This window comes from Diceros bicornis, chromosome 2 (assembly GCF_020826845.1).
Source record: "Diceros bicornis minor isolate mBicDic1 chromosome 2, mDicBic1.mat.cur, whole genome shotgun sequence".
Lineage (NCBI taxonomy): Eukaryota > Metazoa > Chordata > Mammalia > Perissodactyla > Rhinocerotidae > Diceros > Diceros bicornis.
This window is the reverse complement of record NC_080741.1, coordinates 57,359,413-57,374,621: the sequence shown is the minus strand read 5'-3', so window position 1 is coordinate 57,374,621 and position 15,209 is coordinate 57,359,413. Positions and strand designations below refer to the sequence as shown.

Below are 15,209 nucleotides of genomic sequence, written 5' to 3'. Positions count from 1 at the left end.
AATACTGACTCCAGCACATGACCTAGAAGTTAGTTGTCCTTGTGCAAAAGTCCCAAGGCCAGCTTACGTCTGTTCACTTGTAAAGTCCAATACTGAGGTGGGATAATTAAGTTAATTGCAACAGAACCTTCAATTGTCATTTCATCATTAACGGGAAACACGCGTCCCTCCTTTCCACAAAACCCTGGCTAAGGGTTATCATTTATTGATTGATGTGATCACTGGAACAGAAATTTAAAATGTTTTCAAATAAATCAGGGCTCATGATTTCTGTACTGAACCACTAGACCAGTACTGGACACACAGAAGGGGCTCGCTGATAGAAGCAGTTACAGGATGGTAGTTTAAATTTTTATTTCTCTATATTCTATGCTGCATGCCAAGTACAGGTTTCTGTATGTGGAAAGTGAAGAAAGAAACTGAAAAGACGTTCATGAAGCCCCCTCTGTGTAGCATTTAGATGGCACATCAACAGGGAGAACAGAGAGGTAGGATGATGTAGTCCATTTTCATGACAGGCCCAGTCAGCTATAGTCTTGATGTTTATATGTTTATTCTTACTATATATTTTTAGCATAATATAGTCCATCTTAGGGAAACTGAAGTTATATGAGTTCTTTCTGATGTAGGGATTCATGGCTATATAGACCATTTCTGTAAGCAGAGACTTAAAATTACTTTTAATGATACAGTTTTCACATAAAAAATTTGCAGAACTAGCTGGCATGAATTTTTTTTTTCATCAAATTTTAGTGTCTGTTTATAAGTGAGTAGTGGATTATATGTATGTCAACATACAAATATATTTAGGATATACATACACTTAGATAAATTACATAATTCTAAAGTTAATTTCACCCACTCCCTGGACATTCTAAAAGTGTATACATTTTATAAAATTCAAAACAAATTAGAACAGAAACTCCCAGGAGAAGGAAAAAACTTGGAAACTATAAACAGCACATGGGATAAATATGCATTGGTATTAAAACTAGAGGCCCAAGCCACTTAAGCTAGAGTACACAATAACCTGCCCCTTTAAATTATAGGAATTTCTGTGAATAGGATCAAACTTAGCAAGTATACACTGTCTGTAACATGTCTAGGTTAATTACTGAAAAGTCTATTTTTCTAAAAGAAAGAAAAAGTCACTAGTGATGAGTTAGTATTACTTCCCAATAAGTGACTTTTTTTTTTTCATTTTAGCTGTTATGGAATTACAATGGGGCTAGATGTGTAATTATAGTGTCACAGATTAAGAAAAAGTCCAACTGTTTTATAAGCATCCTTTGAAATTACTTGGAGAAATAAAACTCAGAGTACACATCAAATATTTCATACAAAAAAGACTGTACAAAAATCATGGACTTTATTATACATTAAAAATCTCCTAACAGCATATTTCCTGAAGGTATGTCAGGGAATACCCATTTTGACAAAATGAAAAAATAAGTTCTCCACCCCACATGTATACCACCATTACATAAAGTTGAGTTCTCCAAATCCAATTCTAAAGGGAAATGTAGCATGATTTTTAATTGTATACTGCATGATTAATAGTATCAGTGAAATAAGAATTAACCAATTCACTTACATTACAAAATCACCAAATATACAAAGCAGTTTTGCACATTAGTTATAACTTAATCCCCAGTTCTCATATTAACTGAAGTTAATTACATAAGAATATAGCCACAAGAGACTGGTTAAAAAGTATAATATAGTTCCAGTTTAAAATCTTTATGTATTAATGTTGAAAAACAAAATCTCATGGAAGAAGAGTAAGTCAAACTTGCTCAAGATAAAATGAAAGGCTTGCTTGCTACAATTAGTGTTTTTTAATATTTAAAGTACAGTTTCAATGCTAGGAGGTTGTTGTCAAAACCAATGTTAATATTTCCATTTTATTAATTCAGGTGGCAGAAGGTTTTATAATACACAGGCTCTTAGGGTCTGTAGCATTTATAGTAAGATTTAAATCTAAAATACTTGTAGTTCCTATATATAACTCAAAATTAACTCAGATGCCTTTACCACACAAGATTATATGTTACATAGAATGATATGCACACCCTACTATCCTTTTCTTAAGCATAAAGGTAACACAAATTTACCACTCCTAGATTATGGAGCCTGAGAATTCTTTTAAAATTAAACACAAAGTAATCATTGTAGACATGGCAAAAACTAGACTGGCTTTGATGATTCTGTTCAAGGTATCAGTTTCAGTCCCTTGTTAGCAAGTTTCCAAAATTTTAAAAGGGAGAAGGAATAATGGGTTTCCTACCTATTTACTTCATTACCATAGTTATAAAAGTATTATTCATATACAGAGCAGAGTGCATAGCAGAATTAGGTAGACTCACTTTCTTTTTAAGGAATCAGTTTTGTTAATTTCTAAAAACCATTAAGTGTAAGTTTGAATCTGAGAAAGATAACCCAAAATCTAACAATTACCATCAAAGCATCCCACAGCTAGAAAGGATTTCAAAGGGGAAAGAGACAAAGCTCAGCTTCAATATTATGCAGAAACCCAAGGGCAGCCTTCTTAAACAAAAAGGAAAGTTTATTCACGTTGAAGCTTAAGGATCTGCAGTAATGGAATAGTTCTGCAGTAATGGAATAGTTCATATAGTGCTCTAGTTATGGAACAGAAGTCGAATCATCTAAAATTGTTAAACCCACACATGACTTCTATTTGGTGCTGGAATGTGCTTTGGTCTGACCAATGGACGTGAGTGTGTTATTGTGGAAATTCCTATCAAAACATGACTTAAAAGGAACTACAAGTCTGTCTAGCATCCATAAGTCTGTCAGTACCCTTAACTCGAGCCTACACTTTGACCCAGAGTGCTAACAAAGGGCAGCACTTTGCTACCATGCAAAGCACCAGCCGAGTAAAACTGCCTCCTAATGCTGACCACCCTTGTGAGGTGACAACTTAATAGTATAAACAGAAGACAATGAAACAGAAAGCTTAACTAATTCTCAAAAAGGTCTTAAAAGCAGGACTTGCCATGACTAATCAAGTGCTGACCAGAGAAGAAATTTCAACTTCTACAAAAGGAATGATACACAAACTATTGTGAAAGCATTCCTTTTAGTAAGCACAAAATAAACTTTTTTCAAAAAGTATTCCATAAATTTCTACCTTTTTAACTAAATGTTTTGGTAACATAGGGCTTCAAAATAATGATTATCAAGTAATCATTATTCCCATTTGGCATGTGGATAAAAATATCATGATCCTATATATAATTATCTATCCCATTCCTACAGAAAACAGTGTATATACAGTGTGAAACAGCCAAACTGTACTGAGAAAAAAAACAGATGCCATTTCTAATTCAGAACTAAGAAGAAACTATATATCAAAGAACAAAGGCTTTTTTCCCTTGTAAAACTAGTCTTAGTGGCTAATCTCCTGAAAATTTTAAATGTATGACTATGTAAAATAGTTTATTCAATATATTTAACTTGTCTATATATACTTTTACATGTGAAACATAAGAACAATTTCTATCAGCAATGTTAAAAAACAGAGTAAAGAAAAATAATCAAGTTTTGACATAGAAGTAGGCAGTAGAGAAATGTCATTTTAACCTTGGCACCAGGCTAAAATCCTTCCTTGGTCAACTCTCCTATACCAAGCATTCAATTTCTTTTCAATCTTTCATGGAATTAGACCTTTTACTCATTTGAAGAGTATAAGTATTTACAATAATTAGTGCAAATTATTCTAGTCTCATATATTAGTTATTTGCCCTCGTGGATATAAAGTGGTGATCAGTATTTTATCAAAACATGGGATTATGAAAATACCGTGGATATCAGTCTGAAATTTAAAAGATTACATTTTCTAAACTAAACTCTGGGAATTTTCACTTTAAGCAGGAAACATACTTGTTATAGAACTTCTTTTGAAATATCACTTGTTTTTCAATAAAAATTATTTCACGCAATGCAGAAAATACAGTGTATTATTTTTTAACAATATCTTTACATGTTAAGTCCTAATCTAAAACGTATTTGAACACAAAAAATCCATTTTGATAAATTCCAAAATCTTATTTTAACCATAACTGCTCTGCAGCAATAATTCAAGTCCCAACCTGAGAACTAAGAATGTGATAATAAAATGCCAAGGGCTGTATCAATCTTGAACTGAAGACACATAAGCTTTTTTCCCACTGGCATCAGGAGTAGTACATCAGAGAAATGGGAGCAATCCAAGAAAGTGCCCTGAAATCAACAGTACCACCTGCCACAATTTGAAACCTTAAGTCTAAAATCTCTGTCCTAATTATTTTATAAAATCCTATTGCACGTTTAATATTGTTAAAATATTTGCAAACTTATAGAATTCTCTGTATAAAGGGTTTTAAACCTATCCAGTCATAAGCTTCCTCTCTGCCAGCAAAATGTTTCTAATGAAAGAGGGAGCACATCCATGAATATCTAAAGCTGAAAAATAAACGATTTCTTACCGTCATAGCCAATTACAATGCAAGATAATAAGTTCACAATTTCAAGGAAAAAAGGCTTAAGCAAGTGTAATTCGTCAGCAATCTACTTCAGGGAGATGAACAGGTTTATTTTAGACATGTGGAATTTGATGTTACTGCATAGTACATTATTTTTAAGGGAAAAAAATGAATGCAAACCTAAGTCATCAAGGTCAATCTTATTTTAAAAAATGAAGTTAAAACAAACAAGCAATATAAACTTTAGTCTCCTCCTTGGTATTTCAACATAGTTGTTACCTTGTGCCATTTCATCACAGAAATTATCAATAAATTCCAAGGGGGGAGTATCAACCAAAAACAAGGATAAGTTTATGCTTCTGACTCTCTCTTTCCTTCTTCTCCCAAATCACTCTCTTCTGACTGGCTACTGGTAAGGACAACAAACTGCCCCTCACTACCGGCTTGGTTTGGTCTACTGGAAGCAGCTATCAACCGACTTTGTTCTTCTAAGTCCTAGTGGAAAAGACAAAAAAGAAACTAAGTTAATTGTTTGCAAACAGATGGAAAACTATGCTGTTAAAATACACACTTGAGAGCCACTTCAATCCTTCTGTCATAAATATGTATGTATAATTTTGGCTGCTTATCAAAAAGAAAGGCTACACACAACCAATGCAACAACCAAGTGAATTTTGGCGTCACTCCAGAAATCCTATAAAAGCCAACAATTCCCTCTTCTCCATTTTTATGGCCAATAACCACATTCAGGCCATCATTATCTCACTTTTTGCCAGGAAAAGGCTCATAATGGATGACTCCACATTCCCTTTCTTCCTCATCTCCAGCCCTCCTCTCCATTTGTGTCCAATTTATCTTGATAAATTAGTTGTCACCTTTCCTCAGCCTAATCTATCAAGGAAGCCTTGACTTCAGTGTCATCTTTGCCACTTCCTTCTCCTTTGTCCATACATCCAATTCATTGCCAATTCTTGCTAATCTGTTCTCATTAAGTATCCCACAGTTATCTCCTCTTTTCCACTGCTACTGCCACAACCCATAACTGGCTCTTTCAGTCTCATGGATCACCTATCTTACAACCTCATGGATCACCTATCTAATGCATTCTCCAGATTTTGCTCTGAAGTTTATCCAGCTTAAAATTATCCTGTTGGACGGACAATGATGTATTTGACACTCCTGGTAACATTAAATATTTATAAATACATATATATATATATATATATATATATATATATATATATTTTCCTAGAGGCCAATGTGGCCTTCAGCAATGGCAGTTAAGTCTATATATATATAGATATATAAGTCTATGTCTATATATATATATATAAGTCTACATATAAATAAATCCATAATATATATAGCATATATATATATATATATATATATATATATATAGTGTCTCAAAAAACCTGCTTTGACAGAGACAACTTCCATTGGAATATGGATATATGAAAGTTCTGGTATGTTTGCCAAACAGCAAGTCACACTACATGTCAGTATAACTACAATGTGAACATCGTATCAGAAGATGGATGCCATCCTTTTCTGCTAAACTATGAATCATCTGGTTATGAAGTGGCTGACCAAGCAGAAACAGACCTTCATTTGGAAATTAAAATCTGAAAGTCACAGCGCTTAATTAAAGAAACTCTTCACAAACATCATATCAGAGAAGATCCAGACATTAGGACTGCATACCTTTTCAATTTGTTTTTGTTTACTGAGTTCTTTCTGTTGCTTCTCTTTTACTCTCTCTATTTCTTTTTGTTTTTCTGATGCCCTACGATCCTAAAGAACAGATGAATACAACTAATTAAATATGAAATACTTTAAATTTTAGACTTTTCAATTAATATTACCTTTGTAACCTTTCAATTTTTTGCTTTTATTGAGAAAGCACACCAAAAATTTACATTCTTTGTTAGCCATTTATGCAAATCCTAAATGCTGTATCAGCAACAGCATTCACTATTAACCTTGTTTAGCAAAATCATTTTATTTACTTGCCAATACGAAAGAACTTAAACTATTTTAGTGAAAATTCTTGGATAATTAAGTGTCTTGGATTCTTACCAGTTCGGCATGCAAAGCTATCTGTTTTGCTAGTCCAACAGAATCACAAATCTAAAAGGAGAAAAAGTAGGAAAAAACTCATGCAGTTCTCACATCAAAGTAATAATTTCAAGTATCCAAATGGCTGATATAACTAGCTTTATAACTCATTATAATACACTGCTTCAAACAAAAGCTGATTTAAGAATGTTCCAGCCCCCAAATCAAACTTTTGTGTATTTTCTTCAGAGGCTGTGAGCTTCTACGGCTAGCTCTCACCTCTTTCAAGTAACCCACTTCCTGTTATCTCAAATTCATTACTGAGACAGTAAGGTCTGCAAAGAACGAAGCAAGCAGCTGCTGATGCTACTCTAAGCTGAAGACATCTGAAAATGGCTGATTATGGGAATACATTGCATTTGCAGGATAAGTTAATGAGGCCAGAAGACTGCACCAGCTATCAATGGCCAGGAACATACAGGTCTGTAGAGTTAGAAGGCCCAACTCATTAGCTCAGCTCTCTTCAGAGCAACAGGCTTTGGTCAAGCAACTCAGCTGGACTAGGCAAAGTCAGGGAGTTTTTTCCAGAAATCTTAGTAAGAACTTTGACTATGACATATATTTCACAACAGAAACACATTTTGAATAGCCACGTACCTTTTCTCCCTCATTGTTTGATTCAAATATATAACAGACTGATGACAGATTACTTTCACTTCTCCCTCCTGATGTCCGAAGAACAAATCCAAAAAGCCTCTTATTTTCCTGGTGTGTAGCATACAAAACTACACTGGGTAATGGAAACTACCACAGAAAACATCAGAAGCAAACATGAGATTTTTCAAACCATTACCACAGCACTCTTATATATGACAAACTCATATGCTAAGTTATAAAAATATCATAAATAGAACACTAGAGCCAATTTTTTTTCTTAACAGAATGGTAATCCAAGAACAAATAACATCATATTTAGTTTGGATTGCCAGGCAGAGTAAGAGGTTGCTGAATATTGAATTTGTTTTATTAGTCATTAACACGTTTTACAAAGTCAAATTCAATAACAAAAACTATCTATATTATTAAATAATGAAATAAGAGCAGATACTTACAGCTATTTCAAAATAGATAATTATAAAATAAACTCAATCATATTTGCCTTATAATTCCTACTGTTAGTTTCTTTAGGGTATAATACATGCTCCCTAGCTAAAGAATAAACACTAAGTATCACACCAGAGTGCACTGATTCTTTAAGTTATATGGAATGTTCAATTATAACTTTTTTGGAGTGATGACCATAGACTTAATTATTTAACAGCTTAAGACCAATCATAATTGATACTACTATATCTGAATATAAAGAATCAGGGTTATTACAAAAATGTAAGATGTGAATATGCACAAAGAGACTTAAAATAAAGCTTTAAACATGTAGAACTCACCGTGAGCCTTGTAACTTGTGTCTGTGGATCAATTAACCTATAATAATAATTAAAAATTTGGCAAACAAATTTTAACTAGGCTGAAATGTAAACATTTTTCTATAGTTGTTTGAAGGAGAGGTTACTACTTACTTTAAACAATCACAAGTGACTAATAAATGTGATTCTGTCATACGAAAGATGTTATGGATGGCCCGGGCAGCCAAGATTTGGCGCATTGTTTCATAAACAACATCTGGATTGTCGTCTGATTTCACCTCCATAGAACCAAGGAATCGGACAATAAATAACTGATGAAGAATAGAATCTACGACAGAACAAGGTACATTATGTATTTTTAAATCCTACATTTCTTTTCATAAAGAATAAAATACACTGCCTCCTTTTAGATTTTCCAGTGAAAAATAAACCTAGCATAAGTATTTAGCAATAACTCCTAACTATAGTATTCAAGTTATAGGGAAATTGTCTCAAATTCAAACAGCAAAAGGTTACACTTCAACAACTGGTGGTTCTGAGCAAAAAGAATCCTTGTACTAATCTTATAGCTTTTCTGTAAGTTTGAAATTATACCAAAATGAAAAGCTACTGGAAAAAAAAAAGTTATGTTCCAGTATTAGAAGAAAACATCAGCTGTTGGGAAAAGCTTAAAGGATATCGTATACATTGAAACTTTGACTATGAGGTCAAAAGTATATTCTGTAATTTTGTGTGAAAAACAAAATTTTAAGTCCAATTAAGTTCTGTTGCTTTAAGTGTACTATGAGTAAAAAGAGAAAATTGTGAAGTAAAGATACCATTAAAACAGCATAAGCAGAACAAATGTAAACAACAAATTCTTCACAGTTTACAGCTGAGAATTTCTAAAACAGAAGATTGCACGTCTGTTTTACCTTCAGTTTCAGATTTTGTACCTCCTCCAGATTCTCCAAATGGATTTGTACGCCTGAAAAGTTTTTAAAAAATTATGAACCAATGGTCAGTTACCATGAACCACATGAAAGGAATCTCAATCATCGAAACCAGAGTTAAAAACTAAGAGTCACAAAACCTTGTACATACATTAAAGGAAAAAAACCTCTAAAATATTCCATCCTGTTAAGGAACACTACTGACGACCAACATAGTATGATGAAGGCCCCTGCCCTCACACTGAGTTAATAGGCTGACCTCAAAGTTGCTACATTTTAGAAGATGCAGATAGATTGGAAGTTTAGCCACACACACAAAATCAACATGATAATAAATCAGGCTGCAAAAGTTCTTGAATTGAAATAAACTAGGACAGAGGAACAGCTGATTTAGGTTCAATTTTAGCTACTTGAGAAAAATGCTAGGGATTTCCTGGGATTGTAAAAATCTCTTTTGAGGTTCTCTAAGTGAATATCACAAGTTAACTAGAATAATTTGAACATTTTCTAGTTTTAAACCTGTACTTCTTAAGGCATATGTAACAGAATGCAAGAAGAAAAGCTAACTAGAAACGGAAACTACCTCCCTCCTTAGTGTGCCTGGCTCTTGGCACACCCACAATAAAGGAAGACAAGTACAATTTAAAGTAGGTTTTGTAGGCAAACAGAGCTACATGGCTCTAACATAACATTGGCATTAAGATAACATGGGATTGATCTCCCTAATACATGTCTGACCTATTGTATAAAATGCTAAATATATTTCTGTGATCAAATGTAAATTACTTTTTCTGGGTCACAGCCATGTATATCAAAATTAATATATTATCAATTTATTAGGTGTCTAACCTAACTTGATAAATAATTTGCCTTAAGTCACATTTCCTTCATCCATAGCCAAAGAAAAATTTTAACTTTGATAAGGATTTTTCTCATTATATAAACAAAAGATGATTTATTAATAATTCATAGTATGATAATATTTTAGTACCTTCCTAAAGATTTCTTATTCTGATACAAGATAATATTTTCTAATGGACCTATATCACATGTATTACTCTCAAGAAATTTAAAAATATTGTCATGACCCAAAGATAGGACTGTCAACTTTCTTCTGCAATTTTAAAAGCAAATACCTAAGAAGTAGATCTGATAAGAAATTCCAAATTAAATATTTTTAAAACTAAATTATCTTAACTTGTCTGAGGCAGAAAACAAAGAGAAAAACCTGCATGATTCTTCACCAAGTATCAAAATTATGTTAGGTAATTGAGCAAAGAAAGTACGACATAGCTGATGCACATGACACATGAGAGGACTCTCAAACACAGGAATGCAATCATAAACCACAATATCCCTGTGATGCCATCACGCACCTGTTTCCCTGGCCAGAGGCTTTCGCCTGGCCAGGCTGATCTTCACAGACAGGAGAAATGATGTCAAACTGTATTGGGGTGTCTGGGGCAACAAGAGAATCTAGAGAAAGGGCAGCCAAATTTGTGGATTCAGATCCTAAGGATCCTGAACTGCTGGTTCGAGCTGTCGGTGGCCGAGATTGTCTAAGCACAGAAAAAAACAAGAAGGCATTGCATTTAGTTTTCTCTTTTGGAAACTGAACACTTAAACTATGCGAAAAGAAAATATAATTTTATAAGTCAATGAGAAGGGGAGAACAAATTTTAATAAGCACAATCCCAAATCATAGCTACCTATTTAACAGTAGATTTCTTTCTTTCCAACTATTAAATTTAAAAATATAAATCACCTCAATCTAGAGATAAACACTAGGGAAATTTGGAATCATTATTTATTTAGCACTTTTAGTGGTATATTTACCAATTTGAAAATACACTTTCTATGCTGTTTGAAGAACTATTTCATACTAATATAAGTAGCACTGCTAAAATCAAAGTGTTCGCTAACATGTTCAATCTCCCGTATGGTTCTTTAAATAACCCACAGTGTGGTATCTCACCCTGCTGGCCGAAGGCTCTCGTGCCGTTGCTGGAAAGATGGGGAAGGAGTGACAGCTTCCAAAGCTGACTGATTTACTCGTGCAGCAATTTCCTATTTTATTTTAAAAGGACTAATATTAGTAAAGCAAGAAAATCCAAAGTTTGAATATAACTGTGAATTGTCAGAATGTTCTTGAGTTACACTTGAAATACAAATTGGAGCTATACAGTAGTTCCATAGTCTCTTGTCTTAATATTAAGATACATAATTAACTTTACAGCATTATAACTTAAGTTTCCTCTTACTTCCTGTAGATCTAGGGGGAAAAAAATCTAATTTTTTCCTACTAATATACATAATAGGAAATATTGTTTTTTCTTTACATTTTTAACTACCAGATTTTTTGGATTAAGGTTTGTATTGCTAGCACCTAGTACAGTGCCTGGCATAGTGGACGCTCAATATTATTGCTAAAAAAAGAAATTTAGGAGTAGGAAATAGTCATAAAATACTGAAGTATTTTATAACTATGCTGATGAAGTCTTCATATTTTCCAGAATATATTTATGGTCAGAAATATCTATATATTTATTAACTGATAAAGTTGTCATGGATATTTTCAGACTAAAATTTGAAAGTAAGAAAGCTTTCCACAAAAATTATTTTTTAAACTTACTGTTTTATTTAAAGCATTGGCTAAATAAAATAGCATTTACATTAGAAAAATAATCACAAAATATTTTTGCATTTCTGTGTCTTGGAGTTAGCAAAAATACCAAGACAATGTCACAAATTGATAAAAATTTCTCTTGTTAATATAGATAAAATAATTATAATCTAGCAAATATTAATTAAAATTTAGAGTTTTAATTGATAATTGGTAGGAAAGTACACTAAGCCTGAATTATTCAAATCCAAACACTATTCTCTATGTATTCTCCTAGGTATTAACAAGTCATTTAATTTGCATTTTAATTTTTTGTTGCTCCCAAGTAACATTAACAGAAAGGAAAAGACTGGCAGATCAAGTTACTAAAAGCAAAAGGCTTCTCTACAGTTAGCACTGATTTTCTTAAACTCATAAGATTATTATAAAACTAACAGAAATTACTAATATTTTAGAAGTCATGAGATTTTGTTTCTTTGGTTCAAAACTTTTTCCTAGGCATCTAAATCACGTTTGGCTGGTACCTCAAAGCCATTATGATAAAAACAGAAGTCCTCTTCTTTTCCAAATTGTTCTTCCTTTCACTTGGGCTTAAAACCCGGAAGTCATCTTTAATTAATTTGTCTCCTTCATCCTTTTCATAGGTCAGTTCCTTCATCCTTTACATCAGTCACTTTCTTTTTACCGGTTTCTATGATTTATTACTTCTTCTCTCTTCCCTCAGTTACCAGCCTGTTCAGACCCTCAGTTCATGCCTGAACTATGATAATGGACTCCTACATGTCCCCACATACTCCCATCTAATCAACCATTACACCAACAACAGTTTAAGAAGTAAAAGGGTGAGGGTTTCCTAGAGAAATTAGCCCTGCTCTGCCTCAACTGAAATCATCAGCCCCTGCCCGGCCCTGGGAGGCGCCCAGGTTCACAGCATAGCTGGGCCCACCAAGACTGGCAGAGGTCAGACAGCTCCTATCCTAAGCCAAGTCTCTTCCCAACTACACTGCAGTATGGACCCACCTGATTCTTTCCAGCATTCTCTGCACCCTTGAGTTCTGCCTGTATGTTTGGACTGCACCTATGGTTACATGTACACTGCTGAGTTTATCTGGTTTGATACCTTTGCTACTCAAAGCACAATTGGCAAAATTAAGAGTTCAGGTCACCTCACCCCAGACCTACTGAATCATAATATGCATTTTAACAAGATCCCCAGGTTATCTGTATGCACATTTCAGTTTTCTATTATCTCCAACAAGAACCTTCAACTCCAAGTACACTACTAGTTTCATAAACATACTATTTCTGCATTTCTACTTTTGTTTTTATTCTCTTATCTGCAATGTCTTCTCTTTTCCTCAAAACATGGACAAATCCTACCCGGCTCAGGTTTCCACCATCTCCACAGAGTTTCCTCTAAAACTAAAGTCCAGACTGATCTTAATGTTCTCAAATCTTAAGCTTTCAGTTATTGCCATACGCTTTCAATTACATACTGTTTTATATGAAATGTTACTTAAAGTGTTAGCTTTGTCTTCCCATATACATAGGGTTCTGGAGGGAGCCATGGCTTATTTTTCTTGTGTATTCCCCTTCTCCAGGGTGCTCAACACAGCACTAAACACAAGGTCGATGCCCAGTAAATATTTGTTGGTTGACTGATTTCAGTACCTTTTGAAATAATTCATTGTTCTAAGACGACCAGATATTCATTACATACATGATACATTAAAGCTACCCATTCAAGGGCAAATTAAAAGATTACAGAACTTGAGAAATTATGACTTAATAAAAGCCGCATAAACTACAGAATTATTCAATTTTGCTAGATCTGGATACTATAAAATAAAAATATTACCTCTGGATTTTCACTTAAATATATTTGTTTAGATATGTTGTTTATTGTGCAGATCCACTGCAAGAGAAAAAAACAGAAAAATATGGTTAATATTTTTTTCTACAATGCTTCTCTTCTAAAAGAGAATGTTCAATATTTAACTGAAATAGAAGTTTCATTAGAAGTAACACATAATCTTTCTTATAAGATAAATACCCTCCTATATACATAAGCATATATATGTATAATATTTGAGGGTACAGTATAACAGAACATTGAACAGGTTTATTATTTTTAAATCTCAAATTTATTTCATACAAGGAAATAAAAAACATAGCAATCATGTTAAATTATAATTTGTCTTTATCATTTTATATCACTTCCCCCCATAATCCCCATCAAACAAGACAGTCTAGACTCAGATATGATGATTGACTCCAATGCAAAAAAGTTAAGAGCTAAATACATTCCTGGAGAATATATTTCATATACTTCCCTTCTTTCAGGTTCATAAATAATTAACATAGAAAATGCTCTCTGCTCCACATCTGCTTCACTCTCAAGGATTCCAGTGCCTGACGAGCCTCACTAAACTCAACTAATATTCTGTTTGATAAACCCTGCAGAGAGCAGACATTTGTCTGTGTTCCTCAGCGACCAAAAGCAAGTTTTAATACCTACTCTTCTCTACGAGAAGTAAATAAAGGTAGATCTCTACATAACTTTTAACATTGTCTTTTACCAAGACAATTATAATACCAGATAAAATGTCTCAAAATCAACCTATAGTATGTTTTCATTGAAGACTATTTCTCAAGACAAAGTTTTTGAAGCGTCCGTCCTTGGTAGTAACTTACCTTCCATATTTGGTGTACTAGAAGTAAAAATGGAACCAAATACAAAAGACTCGTGAGGAAGAAGAGACTCTCCCAAATTTTTGTTTTTCTGTCTTTCATTTCCCCAAGGTTTTAAGCTTGAGTTGCTTCCTACAGTGCTACATCTGCTGCCACTATGTTCTTAATGCAACAAATACTGTCTCAGAGGGTTGGCGAGAGAGGGGAATAAATTAAACTGTCACCTCATGATACTAACAGCCTGCCAGAAAGCAACAGTCACAAGGTCATTTCTGAATCTGAGCCTTTAAAAAGACAGCAAAGAGATAATCTCTAAGGTCTCTCCTTAAAAGTCCTGCTATAAAATTTTGTGTGAAACTTAAGAATGTTGCTTAAGGACAATAGACTTGTATGAAAAAAAACTTTTTAATTAACTAGAATTTTTCAAATTTCTATGATGAACACATTAATATGTGTTTTGTCATCAGAAAAATATCTGAAGATGTTGCTAAAGAAATTAACTAGATAAAATTTTACCTCTTCATGGTCTTTTTTACTCTCTGCTTGCAAAATTGAAGATCTGAAAAAAAAGAAAAAAAATTTGACCCTCAACATTTTTTTAAAGTACTTTCAACATGATCTGAGAAAATTTTTTATCTTTGAAGATACATATAAAACCAATCAGTTCAAAAAACAAACCCCAAAACACACAACCAACCAGTATCTTCAGAAAAGGAGACCACCAAAGAGGCATCAGGACTCAGATTTTAACAATTCTTGACCTTGGCTATCTATGCCAAGATGTACCAAAAAAGAAACAGGTGCTGCTTTTCAGAAGACAGCCTGTAACAGAGGTACATCGCAACAAAGACAGTACAATTCAACTTTTTGACACTTATCATATATATTTCAAATATAAATCAGTGATCCTAATAGAAAACACTAATTTTCCTTTATTATTGATTATTCTCCTTGAATATAATTAAACAAAAATTTCCAATATATTAATCACTAACAT

At 33.3% G+C, this 15,209-nt stretch overlaps 1 protein-coding gene across 2 annotated transcripts in view; it reads right to left on the bottom strand.

Annotated features, from left to right (window-relative positions):
- Positions 1-4,573: 4,573 nt before the first annotated feature.
- Positions 4,574-15,209, bottom strand: part of APPL1 (adaptor protein, phosphotyrosine interacting with PH domain and leucine zipper 1) — a 33,081-nt gene continuing 22,445 nt past the window's right edge. The window contains exons 12-22 of one of the 2 annotated variants that reach the window (XM_058561602.1): positions 14,729-14,771; positions 13,380-13,436; positions 10,874-10,965; positions 10,275-10,457; positions 8,881-8,933; positions 8,120-8,294; positions 7,988-8,024; positions 7,200-7,346; positions 6,564-6,614; positions 6,189-6,278; positions 4,574-4,979 (exon numbers count right to left, since the gene is read on the bottom strand). In XM_058561602.1, coding sequence (XP_058417585.1) covers positions 4,836-4,979; positions 6,189-6,278; positions 6,564-6,614; positions 7,200-7,346; positions 7,988-8,024; positions 8,120-8,294; positions 8,881-8,933; positions 10,275-10,457; positions 10,874-10,965; positions 13,380-13,436; positions 14,729-14,771 — 1,072 coding nt within the window. In that variant the 3' untranslated portion in view covers positions 4,574-4,835. The remainder of the gene's footprint in view (positions 4,980-6,188; positions 6,279-6,563; positions 6,615-7,199; positions 7,347-7,987; positions 8,025-8,119; positions 8,295-8,880; positions 8,934-10,274; positions 10,458-10,873; positions 10,966-13,379; positions 13,437-14,728; positions 14,772-15,209) is intronic. The other variant, XM_058561609.1, reaches the window with a different exon arrangement.